General features: G+C 69.6%; 2 protein-coding genes across 2 annotated transcripts; both read right to left on the bottom strand.

Annotated features, from left to right (window-relative positions):
- Positions 1 to 357: 357 nt before the first annotated feature.
- CFAP45 (cilia and flagella associated protein 45) lies at positions 358 to 8,025 on the bottom strand. Its single transcript, XM_086768540.1, has 11 exons — positions 7,866 to 8,025; positions 5,298 to 5,434; positions 3,268 to 3,409; positions 2,813 to 2,983; positions 2,450 to 2,628; positions 2,099 to 2,228; positions 1,696 to 1,842; positions 1,497 to 1,610; positions 1,076 to 1,269; positions 736 to 960; positions 358 to 536 (listed from the first exon to the last, which is right to left on the bottom strand). The coding sequence occupies exons 1-11, from the start codon at positions 8,010 to 8,012 to the stop codon at positions 413 to 415; spliced, it is 1,710 nt and encodes a 569-aa protein (XP_086624666.1). The 5' UTR covers positions 8,013 to 8,025; the 3' UTR covers positions 358 to 412.
- A 392-nt stretch (positions 8,026 to 8,417) lies between these two features.
- On the bottom strand, positions 8,418 to 9,621 carry TAGLN2 (transgelin 2). Its single transcript, XM_086768581.1, has 4 exons — positions 9,430 to 9,621; positions 9,176 to 9,350; positions 8,990 to 9,092; positions 8,418 to 8,908 (listed from the first exon to the last, which is right to left on the bottom strand). The coding sequence occupies exons 1-4, from the start codon at positions 9,607 to 9,609 to the stop codon at positions 8,767 to 8,769; spliced, it is 600 nt and encodes a 199-aa protein (XP_086624707.1). The 5' UTR covers positions 9,610 to 9,621; the 3' UTR covers positions 8,418 to 8,766.
- Between the last annotated feature and the right edge of the window lie 4,203 nt (positions 9,622 to 13,824).

Raw genomic sequence — 13,824 nt, 5'->3', positions numbered from 1 at the left:
CGCAGCCTCTTGGCTTTGCCTCTGACGAAGGCCACTGCCGCCGGGCCCGGAGGTGACACCGTGGTGAGAAGCCAGGGCTGTGTGCGTGGAGAAGAGCCTGTCCGGCTCCCGGGGACCCCACCCGGGCCACGCCACGGGGGCTGGGAATGCCCACCCCGCCTGGGGACCCTCCTGACCCCTCTGAGGACACGGGCCACCCCTCACAGCTCTCTCCCAAGGGATGCGGGAGGACAGGCGAGGGACAGGAGCTGTCCCAGGAGCGGGACAGCCCGGACAACGATGCTTTGGGCTACGTCGGCCCCAAGGGCGGCTCCCGGCCCGCAAACGTGAAGCGAGAAAAGGACGAAAGACGCCGTCTGCTCTGTAAACATCTCTGTTCGGCGAGAACTCCGCCTAAGAAAATGGAAAACTCCTAAATCACCGGAGGACCGGAGTTTGGCTCTTTGTGGGGCTGCGCCCGGCCAGGCACTGCGCTCGCTCGGCCCAGGCCCCTCCGCTCCACCTGGGCGCAGTACTTTTCGGGGATGCCGGTGGCTCTGCGGAGGGAAAAAAACATCATCAGGCGCCCTGCGCTACACCCGCCTTCAGGCCCGTGGCCCCGGCGCGGGTCCGGTTCGATGCGGATGCAAAGGAACCTGTGAGGAGGCCAGGGGTCAGGAGATGGTGGGAAGCCAGGAAGGACTCGGGGATGCGCAGGGAGCCGGGCGGGGTCGGCGGCCGCCGGCAGCACCTCACCTGAGCTCCTGCATCTTCTGCTGCTTGAGCCGGCTGATGCGCTGGCTGCGCTGGCGGGCCTCCTCCTCCAGCCGCCGGCACTCCTCGAAGGTGGCCACGCGTTCCTGCACCAGCTGCTGCTGGCGCTCCCGCATCTGGCGCCGGACATCGTTGGCGTGGGCGCGCCGCGCGGCTGCCTTCCGCGCTTCCTCTGCCTTCTCCTTCTCTATCTGCTCCTGCTGGGCCCTGCCGCAGAGCGCGGGGCAGGTGAACGGCCCCGCTCCGGCCCCTGCGCACGCCGGTAACCTCGGCCGGCGCCGGATTTGTCACCGGCGAGCTCCTGAGCCCCGTCCCCTCTCACCTGAGGATCCTCTCGAACTCTTGGCGGTCCTGCTGCGCCTGCACGGCCATGCTGTGCTCCCGTTGGGCGATCTGCTGCAGGCGGCTCCGCTTCAGCATCTCCTCCAGCTCGGCCTTCTTCCGCGCCGCCTCCTTCTCCTTGCGCCGCCACTCTCGCTCGGCAGCCTCTTGGCTGCGTTTGGCCCTCAGCGCGTCCTGCCCAAGGGGGACAGCAGTGACGCTGGAGGCGTTGAGGGGGTACAGAAGCATTTGGCGGTGGTTTTGCCTCTCTCCCAGGACATCACCCAGCTCCAGGTGCTGTCCAGACCCGCGGTGCCCCAGGACACCCACCGCATCCAGGAGAGCTTCCACTTTGCGGGGACGGTGGCAGGGAAGGTGGCGAGCCAGCGGAGGAGCACGTCCCCTGTCAGCACGCTGCTCACCTGCTCTGCCTGATGGTCCCTGGCCCTCTCTTGCATGGCTCTCAAGCGCGCCATCTCCTTCTCCTTCTCCCGACGGATTCTCTCCTGCTCAGCTTCCAGCTTGGCCTCCCGCTCCTGCGCGGGACGGAGCACGGCGGCAGCTCCCTGCAGCACCGCCGCCGCCCGCTGACCCGGCCCCAGCGCCGCCGCACGCTGTTACCATTTTCTGCCTCTGGTACTCCAGCACCCGCTCGTCCTCCGCCCTCTCCTGCTCCCGCTGCTCCTCCTTGTGCCGCTGGTTCTCGTCGTTGACGCGTTTAATCTCCTCCTGGATTTTCTTCTGTTGCTCCTGCTTCCGCTCCAGGTCCTGAAAAGGGCGCAGAGGGTCCGAGGGTGACAGGGCGAGCACCGCCGCTCCTCCCCACCTCCCCTCCTGAGGGCCCAGCAGCACACGCAGGGCTCGGGTCACTTTCTGAGGACGCCTCGACTTCCCCAAGAGACCAGAGCTTTGATTCTGCCCGCTCTTCCCTCCACACGCCAAGTCTGGCAGCGCTGGCTCGCCATTCCAAGGTGAAAACCTAACTCCAGCCCCCCCCAGCTCCCCGGACGGTCACTGGTCCCACCTTCAGGTCCTTCATCTTCTGCTGCTCCAGCTGCTGCAGCAGCTCCTGTGTCTCCTGGTCCTGCTGCTCGGCTCTCAGAGCCCGCTCCTCCGCGTTCTGCTCGATCTGCCTCACCAGCTCCTGCCTCCCTCTGGAAAGAAAAGAGCGGAAGGGTTCCCGCCGGCTCCGTCCTGCTCCCAGCAGCCGAAATGCCGGCGCAGGTATCTGGTGGGGTGTCTGCTGCCTTGTACCAGCCGGTCTGGCCGCTGTGGCTGGGAGCGTGAAGCCGGCAGCCAGAGGTTACCCCGGCTCCGGGACAAGGCCTGGGAAGAGGACGGACGCCTCCGTGGGCAAAAGGGACTCTTTCCAAACCTGATCAGCTCCTGCTTCCTCCTGCGCTCCAGTTCCTCCTGCATCTCGTTGGCCTTGTCCCTCTCCACCTCCATCATCCTGGCCAGGCGCTTTTCTTCCTCCTCCAGCTCTTTGGCGATGAGCCGCTTCTCCAGGATCTGCGTGTCACGGATCATGTGGCACTTGGCACCGCGGATCAGCTGTGGGGACAACAGGTCTCCTCGATCTCCGAGCCGGATTCGGCAGCAGGCACAGAGACGTGGACAAGGAGGGGGAAAAGGGAAGGAGAGGAAGACTCTGGGTAGCAAGAAGTAAAGCAGGGGCTTGAGGGTGGTCCTAAGGCCGGGAAAAGGTCTGGCGGTGCCGCGGAGCCCCCGGCCCTACCTCGCTAAACTCCTTGATCTCGTCCTCCTGCTCCATGCGCATCCTGCTCGCCCGCTGCTGCAGGTACTGCGCCCGCTCCCGCGCCTCCTCCTCCAGCTCGCTCAGCTTCGCCGTCTGCTGCTGCAGGATGGCCTTTTGCTTCGCCGCGCTCTTCCGCTGGTTCACGGCGTCCTGGGGTGGGGGACAGGTAGGCCTGCCGAAAACCGGAGGCCATCCCGGGGCAGCCCTGTAACCGGCGTGGGATTGTTCCTCACGCGCGGACCGGGCAAACCCAGGGATGCTGCACGGCCCGTCCCGGGCTGGGGATGAGAGGAGACCCGAGGCACAGCAACGGGCGCACCAAAACGGCTGGCGAAAGAGCGAGGAAGGTGGCGGCAGGTCTGACCCACCGCCGCCCGCAGCCGGAGACCCGTCAGGAAGCAGGGAAAGAAGGGGAGAGGAGGGGAAATGCCTACGAGAATGGCTTCCTTCTCCGCTTTGAGGGCCGCCAGCTTGGCCTCCCGCTCCTCCTTCGTCAGGACTCGAGCCGCAGCTTTAATGCGCTGGAAATCCTCCCGGCCGATGATGAGGGACGCCGCGGGGTTCTGCGCGGGGATGCTGGCGGGACGGGAAGCGGGGCACAGAGACGGAGCAGTCAGGGGCACGGAGCCTCCGATGGCTCCCTCCGTGTCCGGCTACGGGACCCACCTGGGCCACCCACACCAGAGTGGCTCCGGAATGGGAGTCACTGGAGAGCAATGCGGGAAGCGCCTGAGCCGTGGGGACCCGGCCGTCCCGGTCCGGGGGGAAAGGAAAAACAGAAAGCGCAGTGAAAGTGGCACCGTGCTGAGGGATAGGGGACAGGATGCTCGGGGGCCTCCCGCAAAAACCCCAACGTTCAGCGCCAATCAAAGTATTTCAGGGGAGTATTTCAGTCCAGCTTGGCTTTCCCGGCCCTCGCTGGGGACAGTTTTGCCCCGACCCCTTTTCCAGCAGGACACGCGGCTCATCCCCTGCCGCATCGAAGCCTCCGTGCTGCGGGGACGGATTTTGGGGAGCAGAAGCTGCCTTTTCGCTCCGTTTAGTGACGCTCAGCCTGCTCCGGCTCCACACCCGCACAGCTCAAAGCTCCGCCATCCGGGAATCCACTCGGCACAAGCCGAGGAGAGGTCGCGCTGCCCCAACGCCGAGCGCCGTCTCCCACCCCGGCGCTGGCAGCTGTCCCTCCGGCCGTCACCCCGGCTCTGCAGGACACTGCCCGTGACTCAGGCTGCGGTTGCGAGGAAATCACCGAAGCTCTCGGTGCCCCCGTTTCCTCACTTGTAAAAATGTGCCTAATGACACAGGGGAGTTGCAAGGAGTTAATTACTCCCCGTATTACTCAGGTACCATGGTGACGCGTGCGGCGCAGGAGCGTGTATTAACCAAATGCACTTTGAAGGCGCTGGGGCCTAAGAATTTACTCATTATTGCTGCGTGTCTGTCGCCTTTCATCCACCCTTGTGAATACGAACAGATACCTGCATAATGATCGGCCGAGCGCCGCATCACGGCATCGGATTCCAGGACGCTGTAAAGAATGGCTAATGGTGACAACGGCACTAATAAACCTAATGACACGGTGGCCACTGCTCTGCCCGTCCCAGTGTTTGGGTGGCCAGCCTGGGATGTCTAGCGCCTGATTTTCAGGAATTAAACCAGCACAAACAGTTTTCCAGCCGCTCCAGCCGGAGCCGCGGCCGTGCCGCTGGCTCAGCTTCCGTGGCGGGCTCGGATGAGAAGGGGAACGTCCGAAAGCAGGCGTCGGCCTCCATGGCGCGCCACTCTCCGCAAAACCCGAGCCGACCTGGACCCGTCGGCGGGGCGGGGGCCGCGGTTTGCGGGGTGTGGGCGCGTTACGCGGGGGTTCGAAACAGGAAGCTGAGCCTCGCGCCGAACGACAACGACGAGGGAAATTTTAGGGAAGTCAGAATGAGGGTAAATGGGAGCTGGCCAGGACAATGGCCCCTCTTCTCGGGTGCGTGCTGCGGGCTTTTAACGAGGGGTAGTAATTGAGGCCAGGGTGCTTCCAGCTCAGCCTTGCTTATAAAACATCCCTGTCGAGAAACACGCAGCTCCCGGCGCGCTGCGGGGGCTGCAGGCGACGCTGCGCCGCTTTTCTTGCTCGGGGCGTTGGGTAGCGAGGCAGAGGAGGCCGCGTTTGAGATGACGGGGGGCAGCTGCCGCCCCGGGGGGGCTGTTCAGACCAGAAGGAGCTTTTCTGGCCACCGAGAAGGGGTTTACGTTGCTTTTTACTGGTTTTCATGAAGATTCGGTGCCTCTGTAAAACGCCCAGCGCCCAGCTCCATTGCGGCCCCAGCGAGGCGTACGGGAGCGTCGCCGCCCGTCCCTCCTCCCCTGAGACCTCGCGGCGAGCGGCAGGACAAGCTCTGCGCGCCGTGACGGCGCCGCGCCGCGTGCGGGGCCCTGAACGCTCCCCAGCGCTGCCGCTCAGGCGCAGACTCACATGAGGTCCCGGACGAAGTCCTTGGTGATGAGAGGGACGGTCCTGGGCTTGCGGCCGCCAGCCGGCGAGGCTTTCGGGAGAGTCCGCGCATCCCGAAGGATGACAATGGGGCTGCCGGAGCGTGACTGCTGCGGGCTCTGCAAGAAAGGACAGCGATTCCTACGGCTTCCCTGCCACCGCCCCGTGCCCAGCTCACGTCCGGGCACGAGAGGCCACGGGTTCCCGTGAGCTCGGGACGCTTTCCAACAAACGCTGGCTCACACCACTAAGACCAGTGAAGTCTGGGCACGGGAAGGGCTTTTTGCCTCCGCCCGCGGCCCCAGCTCCGAAGGTCTGATGAGGTCACGGGGAGAACCAAAAATATCCCTACAGCACGGGTTTTACTAGAAAAAAAATCTGGGCAGCGATCTCTTGCCCAAATCTGAAGTAAATCAGGAGCTGATCGCTGCTCGTTTGGGGGGAGATGGCACAAAGCATCACTTTGGTCACCTCGCTGCCCCTGCCCCACTCACCCGTGGCCAGCGGGGTCCTGCCGAGCCCCACGGACTGGGGAAAATCCAACCCGGGCTGCCCCAAACCCACTGGGGGCTGGCGGGGGGGTCCTGGGGAGGGGGAAGCAGGAACAGCTCGAGGTCCGGCCTTCAGGGCAATCAACCTGCAGACGGCACTGGGCAGAAACCAGTGCTCCCAGTACAGCCTGGGCTGGTGCCAGTGCCTTTGTTCGAGCCGAGGCTGCCACCTAGTGAAGCGGGGATGGCAGGGTGGGTGCCCACGGAGAAGCGGGAGCAGCCCAGGGATGTCCCGAACATGCGTGGGGCCGCCCCACGGGAACCTCCCATCCGGCTGCAGCGGCCCTGATCCCACGGGACGGAGGATTTTGGAGCAGGCAGTGGGCTGCGGAGCAAACGTCCAGCAGCCGAGCGTCCCCCAGGTTCGGCCTCCCAAACCCAGGGCCGCTTCGCCAAGCCCGACCGCGGCGTGGGCGACCCACCCGGGCCGGGGAAGCACACAAGCTGATCCGAGGCACAGGCGGATGTGTGGTTTCCCTTGAACTTCTCTTCACCAGTTCAGCTGTAAACTCCTAAGTGTTTGCTGGGACAAATCCTGCCCGGGCGCTGAGCGCTTTCCCCGGCAATATTTCCATTTTCCAGAGCTGATAACCGCGGGCTCTCCCGCAGCCCGGCGCGGCCGGTACCGGAGCGGCTTCCCAGCCGCTGTGGGCCTCGAGCGTGAGCTGTTGAATCAGAGGGTTTGGCAGCGAAACACCCAGGCAAACAAAGATAATGGCGTTTTTCACCGCAGCCAGCTCGCACGTGGTCCCCAAAGCCTGAGAACTCCTCGGACCGCCTGGATTAATCTCAGGGAAATCAATTAACACCCATAGGAGTGTTACATTTTTTTTTTTTTTTTAATCTCCGAGGCCTTGAGGATCACAAAGCTGCCCGACGCTGCGAGGCTCGCGGGGCGGCCGAGGCACACGGGCCCGGTCGCTGGCCGGGAGCGCCCGCATCCTCCTTGCCCCACGAGGCAAACGGTCTGCAGGGCCCGCAGGCGGGAGCGGAGGTAACCTTCGTTACGCGCTTCCTTCCCCTCCCGCGAAAAGCCAAAGGGTTTTGGCAGGTCTCTTCGGGCAGATTTGTTTCAAGCGATAAGGCCCGGGAGAGGAAATTACAGCCGCAAAACACACGCCCCCGCGGAGGGGCGAGCGCCTCGAACGCAGCGTGGCGCCCTCGCGGGAGCCGGCCACCCGCCGCGGCCCCGGCAGAGACACCGTCGCACGGTTTTGTCAGCCGAAAACACGGTGTGCATACGACGGGACAAATCCCGCCGGCGTCCAGCCCGACCCTTGTACCTTGCTCCGCGTCAAAGACGACACGAAGGGTGGGAAGAGCCGACGGCTGCAGCCGTAAACCCAACCAGCCACGGGGGAGAGCGGCTGGGAGAGCCGGCGAAGGAGGCGGGGGGAGCAGAACGGTGTCCAAAACGTCACCCCAGCCCGGAAAAAACGCCGTCACGCCCCTCGGCGGCAGCGGTTGCAGCCCTCCCCCGGGCTCTCCTGTGGGATCAGCCGCCGAGGGACGGGCGCGGGAGAAGCGAGCTTTTTCCTTCCGCGAGCCGAGAGGAAAAGAGCCGTTGCTCCCTGTTTATCTCCCCTCGCAGCGGCCGGGGCACGCGGCCGGGAGGTCAGAGACCCGCGCCGCGCTGCCTGGTCTCCGAGGGGACCGATTTCGTAGGCTCCCTGACGAGGCTCCAAATACGTTGGCAACGAGCTGCTCTGGAAGCTTCCAGCCCTTGCTCCGAAGGAAACAACCGCTGCCTAACGTACAGGCCCCGTAACGGCGGTAATTAACTAATTACCCCGCGAAAGGCGGAGGCGCCGGCGTCGAGGCACTCAGGGACGGATTTCGCGCCGTCCCGGGCCTCACGGCGGGGCAAGGCCTTGGGGGCCCAAGGGTAGCGGGGGCCCAAGGGTGGCGGAGGCCAGCGAGGTCCCGCCCCCCCCCCCCCCGCCCCCCCCAGCACTTTTGAGGGGGGCTGGCGGTGCCCCCGGTGTCCCGGTGCCCTTACCCGGTTCTCAGCCACCGCGGAGCTCCGGGCCCTGCTCCCCGGGGGCGGGGTGCTGCGGGGGGGCTGCGGGGGTGCGGCGGGGGGGTCGGCGGCGGCCGGGGGCGGGGGGGCCGGGCCCGGTGCGGCGGGAGAGGCCGCGCTCACCATCCCGCTCCGCCGAGCGGCCGCCGAGCGTCGCCATGGCAACGCGCCCCCCGCTCCCCATGGCAACGGCCGCGCGGGAGGGGCGGTCCCCAGCGCTCGTGCGCACGCGGCCCCCCCCCCCCCCCGCCACCCTCCCCAGGGGCCAATAGGGAGTCAGCGGCCGCTCCGCCCCGCCCACCAGCCCTCGCCCCGCCCCTCGCACCATCGCCCCGCCCCTTCAGCCCTTCGCCCCGCCCCTTCACGCAGCCCGCCTGCAGCCATGTTGTGGGGCGAGGCCGTGGGGCCCCTGCACCCCCAGCCCCAGGTTCAACCCCCCCCCCAGGCCCGGGTCCCCCCCAGAGGCCTCGTGCCCCAACCCCAGCCCAGCCCCCCCCCCCCCGAACCCTCCCAAAATGACCATCCAGGCCCGGAAAGAAGAGGAGCCGTTTATTGAGGCGCGGGGGGTTGCCCCCCCGGCACGGTGGTGGAGGTGAAGAGGGGGGCACCGCGGCCCCCAAGGCACTGGGGGGTGTGGGTGCAGTGGCGGGGAGGGCAGCACGGCAGCCCCTTCCCCCCCCCCCCCCGACACCCCAACCCAGCAAAATAATAATAATAAAAAAAAGACTTTGGTCCTGGAAATACTGGCAGGGGGGCGGGCGCCCGGGCCGGGGGGCACCCGCTGGTCCGCAGGGGGATGAGGGAGGGGGGGTTAAGGCAGTTTGGGGGCCGGCCCCACGCAGGCAGGGCCCGGGGGGAGGGGGGGCTGCGGCGGGGCGGCTCAGAGGATTTGGCGGGGCATGCCGTAGCCCGTCATGCCCGCCTGCGAGGCGCCCCGGTTGGTGCCCATCTGCAGGCCGATGACGCTCTGGCCCTCCTTCAGCTTGTCCTCGGAGAAGACGCGCCGGTTCTCCTGCGACTTCCTGTGGGCACGGGGAAGGCGTCAGCGTCCTCGTGGGACCCCACGCCCCGGAACTGCACCCCCACCAGCACCCGTCACCTACTTGGGGAACCAGTTGGGGTCTCCCACGAAGAGCCCGTCACCCTTGGCCACGGCCAGGCTGCCCAGGTTCATCAGGGTCCTCTGCACGCACGCCATGTTCTTCCCTGCAAGGCCCGCAGAAAGCTCGGCTCCGTCCCAGTCCCCGTCCAGCTCCGGCCCGGACCCCCGCACCCACCCAGCCCCTCACCTTCCCAGAGATCGACGGTCTGGAAGATGTCGGTGGCGGCGATGCCGTAGCGCTCGGCCGCCTGCAGGAACTGCGAGATCTGTTCCATCTGCTTGAAGGCCATGGCGGACGCTTGGATCTTGGCCACCGGCCCCTGGCCCCGCGGGTGGAGGCTGTTGATGAGCTGGCACAGAACCTGGCGGGAGGGAGGGTCAGGCGGAGTGGCACAGCAGCCCCCCACCCCGCACCCCAGCCGAACCCCGGGGGGTACTCACGGTGCCGTCCTTCAGCCACTGCTGGAAGCCGTCCCTGCCGGGCGCCGGCTGCGCGACGTCCCCGCCGCACTGCGCCAGGATCCACCGCACCAGGATCTGCTCCAGCTCGGGGTCGTACTGCCGGTCGATCTTCTGCTGCACCTCCCGGCTGAGGCCGTACGACGGTCCCCGGTTTGCCATGCTGACGGCGGGGTGGGGGTCTGCGGAGTTTGGACCCCCGTCAGCAGCTCCGGTGGCGCTGGGGCATCCGGCGCGGGACAGACGCGGCCCCCGTGACCGCAGCGCGGTGGCCACGGACGCTGCTCCCCACCAGCGTGGCAGAGCCCGGCCGGGCCGCCTGGACGTCCAGCGCGGAGCCTTATCGCCCGCGCCAGGCGCTGCCCGGGCTCTGCCCTGCCTTGCCCGCTTCCTGCCCAGCCCACCAGCACCCGGCGCTGGGTCCGTGCCCACCCGAGGGCGACGGGGGCAATTCGGCGCCCTGGGCAGGGTGGGCAGCACCGCAGCCCCTCCGTGCCAGGGCGGGACCGCTCGCCCTCAAGCATCCCGGTCCCCGCGGCTCGGCCTCGCCAGGCGCGTGCGTGCGGACTTGGCAGGCGCTTCGCTGCCGGCTGGAGCTTGTTTGCAAAGCTCGCCCGTTTGCTCGGGCCGGGTGCCAGATCCGGGACCGGCCCGGGAGCGCGGGGCCCGGGGCTGCCGCACCCCCACCCCGGCAGGTGAACCAAACCCACCGGGGACCAGGCACTGCCCTCGCCAAGGGGCCTCTGCTCGGGATTCGGAGCCGGTGCCACCCACGGAGGACGCGGGGGACCCGAGCGGACCAGCGCTGCCGCGCCTGCGTGCCCAGGGTGCTCCGGGCCTCCGGACCCCCTCTGCCCACCGGCTGCATGGTGGGCGCGCGGGGCTGCCAGGGCCACGTGTCATCTCCCGCGCCCCTGGCGTTCGGGGGGGGATAGGGTGAGGCCAGGGTGCCACCTTGGCACAAGGAAGCGGGGCGCGGGCGCCCCTTCCAGCCCCGCTGCCCGCATCCCGGCTGGGGACAGGCGGCAGCCGCCAGCCTGGGGTAGCCCAGAGTTCGGGACGGAGCTCGACGCCGCCCCACGCTCGTGGGCTCCCGTCACCGGGAGCAGCCAGGGGCCGAGCCACCCGGGCTCCCCGGGACCGGAGGAAAAAACCAACTCCGGGGAAAGCCGGCGGCGATCGGCGGAGCGGCCGCGCGAAGCCTCGGCGCCGCGGCCACCCCGCAACCGCAGATCGCCCCGGGGCCAGCTGCGCATCGCCCCGAAGCCGGCAGTGGTGCCACGGGGCTCCCGAGGGCACGGGCAGCCCCCCAGGGAGGGAGCCGGCTGTCCCGAAACGCGGGGAGCGCCCGGCCCAGCGCCAAGCCGGGTTGGGAAACAAAAGAGGAGCTGAAAATTGGTGCAGACAAGCGCTGATTTCCCGACACAGCTGGGGCTTGCCCAGACGGGAGGGGAGGGCCGGACCCACCCCACCTACGCCACCGCCGCGCTGGGGACCCCGCGGACGTCGCGGGAGGGGGCTGCGCCCAGGCCGCTCGGGCCACGGCCACCCTGGGGACCCCGCAGCAGCCCCGCGGGGCAGAGGGGATGGGGCACCGTGCCCAGGGGGGATGGGACACGGCCAGCCTGGGACCCTGCAGGCATCCCGGGACAGCGGGGAGGGGACGTGGCCACCCAGAGGGTCCCCGGGGATGCCCTAGGGCTGGCGGGGAGGGGACTGCACCCAGCGCAGCCGGGTCAGGGCCACCCTGGGGACCCACAGACCCCCTCCCAGTGCCAGCGGGGTGGGGACCCCAGCCAGCACAGGGCCACCCTGGGGACCCCCGACTCACTTAGGGGGCAGCAGGGAGGGGACCGTACCCAGGGCACGGCCCTGGGGTCCCCACAGACCCCCCCCCGCGGACCCCTGGCTGGGGCACGGGGACCCCCGTGGGCACCGGGGAGGGGGCTCGGCCCAGCCCCAGCAGCGGGACGGACGCGCCCCCGGGGCGGGGGGGGGGGGCCCGGGGCGGAGGGGCCGGAAGCCGCACCCGTGTCCCGTTTCCCGGGCGCGGCCGCGTGTCCCTGCGGCTCCGTGGGCGCGGCGCCAGGCCCTGCCCGGAGCCGTTACCCCGGCGTTGGGGGGCGGAGGTGGGGGGGGGGGGGGGGCGTGGGGTTTGGGGGGGGTGGGCAGCCCGGGGACCGGTCGGTCCCCCGGGACAGCGCGGTCCCGGCCATTTTGGGGCAGAGCGGCCGGTCCCCGTGGCGGGGGTCCCCACCTGCCGCCCGGTGCCCGCGGGCGCTGGCTGGTGCCGGTGCCGGTACCGGTACCCGCAGCCCTCCCTACCTGCGGCGCCGATCCCGCGGTCCCGGTGCGGCAGTGGCGGATGCCGCCGCCCGCGCCCTTTTCACGGCTGATGTCAGCGCGGCCCGGTACCGCCCGCTCCCGGGGGCGGGGTCCGCCGGGGCCGGCACCGCACCGCCACCGCGCCCCGAGCAGCCCCCGCCCCCGCCCCCGCCCCGCCCCGGTGGTCCCGCGGGGAGAGGGCGACGGCACCGGACGGGATGGGACGCGGGGGGGCGGGGGGTGGAATAGAGGGTCGTGGGGGGGGGACGGACGGGACACAGGGGGATGCGGTGGCAGGGGGACAGAGGGGCTGCGTTGGGGACAGGGGGGCTGTGGGGGGGACAGGGGGGCTGCGTTGGGGACAGGGGGGCTGTGGGGGGGACAGGGGGGCTGTGGTGGCCGAGATGAGGACAGGGGGGCTGAGGGGGGGACAGGGTGGCTGTGGTGGAGACAGGGGGGGTGTGGGGGGGACAGGGGGGCTGTGGCAGGGACAGGGGCGCTGTGGGGGGGACAGGGGGGCCATGGTGGCAGGGGGATACGGGGGTTTTGGTGGGGACAAGGTGGCTGTGGTGGCCAAGATGAGGACAGGGTGGCTGTGGCAGGGACAGGGGGGCCATGGTGGCAGGGGGACACAGGGGTTGTGGCAGGGACAGGGGGGCCACGGTGGCAGGGGGACACAGGGGCTGTGGCGGGGACACAGGGGTTGTGGTGGGGACAGGGTGGCTGTGGTGGGGACAGGGTGGCTGTGGTGGGGACAGGGTGGCCGCAGCGGCAGGAGGATACAGGGGCGGTGGTGACCGTGGTGGAGACGGAGCCCGGCCCAGTGGCAGCAGGGGACGAGGCCACGGTGGGGACCGGGCCCAGCTGCGGTGGCAGGGGACGCGGTCACCGCGGCGGAAGGGGACAGGGTGGGTGGGGACCACCAGGGCCTGGCCGTGGGGGGACAGCTTGGGGCTGCAGGCCCGAGTGGGGACACGGCGTCCCCAGCACCCACAGTGTCCCCTGCACCCGCGGCGTCCTGGGCCGCATGGCGTCCCCAGCACCCGCAGTGTCCCCAGCACCCGCGGCGTCCCCAGCACCCGCAGTGTCCCCAGCACCCGCGGCGTCCCCAGCACCCCTGGCGTCCCCAGCACCCGCAGTGTCCCCAGCACCCGCAGTGTCCCCAGCACCCGCGGTGTCCCCAGCACCCATGGCGTCCCCTGCACCCGCGGTGTCCCCAGCACCCGCGGTGTCCCCAGCACCCATGGTGTCCCCAGCACCCGCGGCGTCCCGGGCCGCATGGCGTCCCCAGCACCCGCAGTGTCCCCAGCACCCGCGGTGTCCCCAGCACCCATGGTGTCCCCAGCACCCGCGGCGTCCCGGGCCGCATGGCGTCCCCAGCACCCGCAGTGTCCCCAGCACCCGCGGCGTCCCCAGCACCCGCAGTGTCCCCAGCACCCGCGGTGTCCCCAGCACCCGCGGCGTCCCCAGCACCCATGGCGTCCCCAGCACCCGCGGCGTCCCCGGCCGCGTGGGGAGGGACGAGGGCGCTTGCACAAGTCCCGTCTCCATGGGAAGCGCGGCCCAAACACCAAACAAACCCTCGGCCCGAAGCCACCGGCCGCCTCCGGAGCGGGTGTCAAAGTCCCCGCGACCCCACCCACCCCTCCGCACCCGGAATCCGTCCCAGGCTCGGCACCCCCCCCACCCGTGCCCACCCGGGGTGCCACCATCCCCTGTGGGACACCGTCACGGTGGGGACTGGCCTCGGAGCGTCACCCACCCGTGGGTGCCACGGGGGGGCGGGGGGTGTGTGCTATCCCCCACGCGGGTGTCCCCCGGGGATTTCCGGCGGGGGTTCCCAGCGACACGGGTGGGGGGGGGGGGTGGGCGCGGATGCGGGGACCGGAGCAGGGAGGGGGCACAGGACACGGGGGAACCGGGGTGACAGGGCCGGGGTGGCCCGGCGTGACCCGCGAGCCACAGCCCACGAGCGACCCCCCGACAGCGTGGGGGCCGGCGGTGACGTCATGCGCGCCGGCCCCGCCCCCGTGACGCGCTCCCGCGGCATGG

This window comes from Chlamydotis macqueenii, chromosome 28, assembly GCF_036417535.1.
Source record: "Chlamydotis macqueenii isolate bChlMac1 chromosome 28, bChlMac1.mat, whole genome shotgun sequence".
NCBI classification, from domain to species: domain Eukaryota; kingdom Metazoa; phylum Chordata; class Aves; order Otidiformes; family Otididae; genus Chlamydotis; species Chlamydotis macqueenii.
This window is presented reverse-complemented; position numbering and strand designations above follow the sequence as displayed.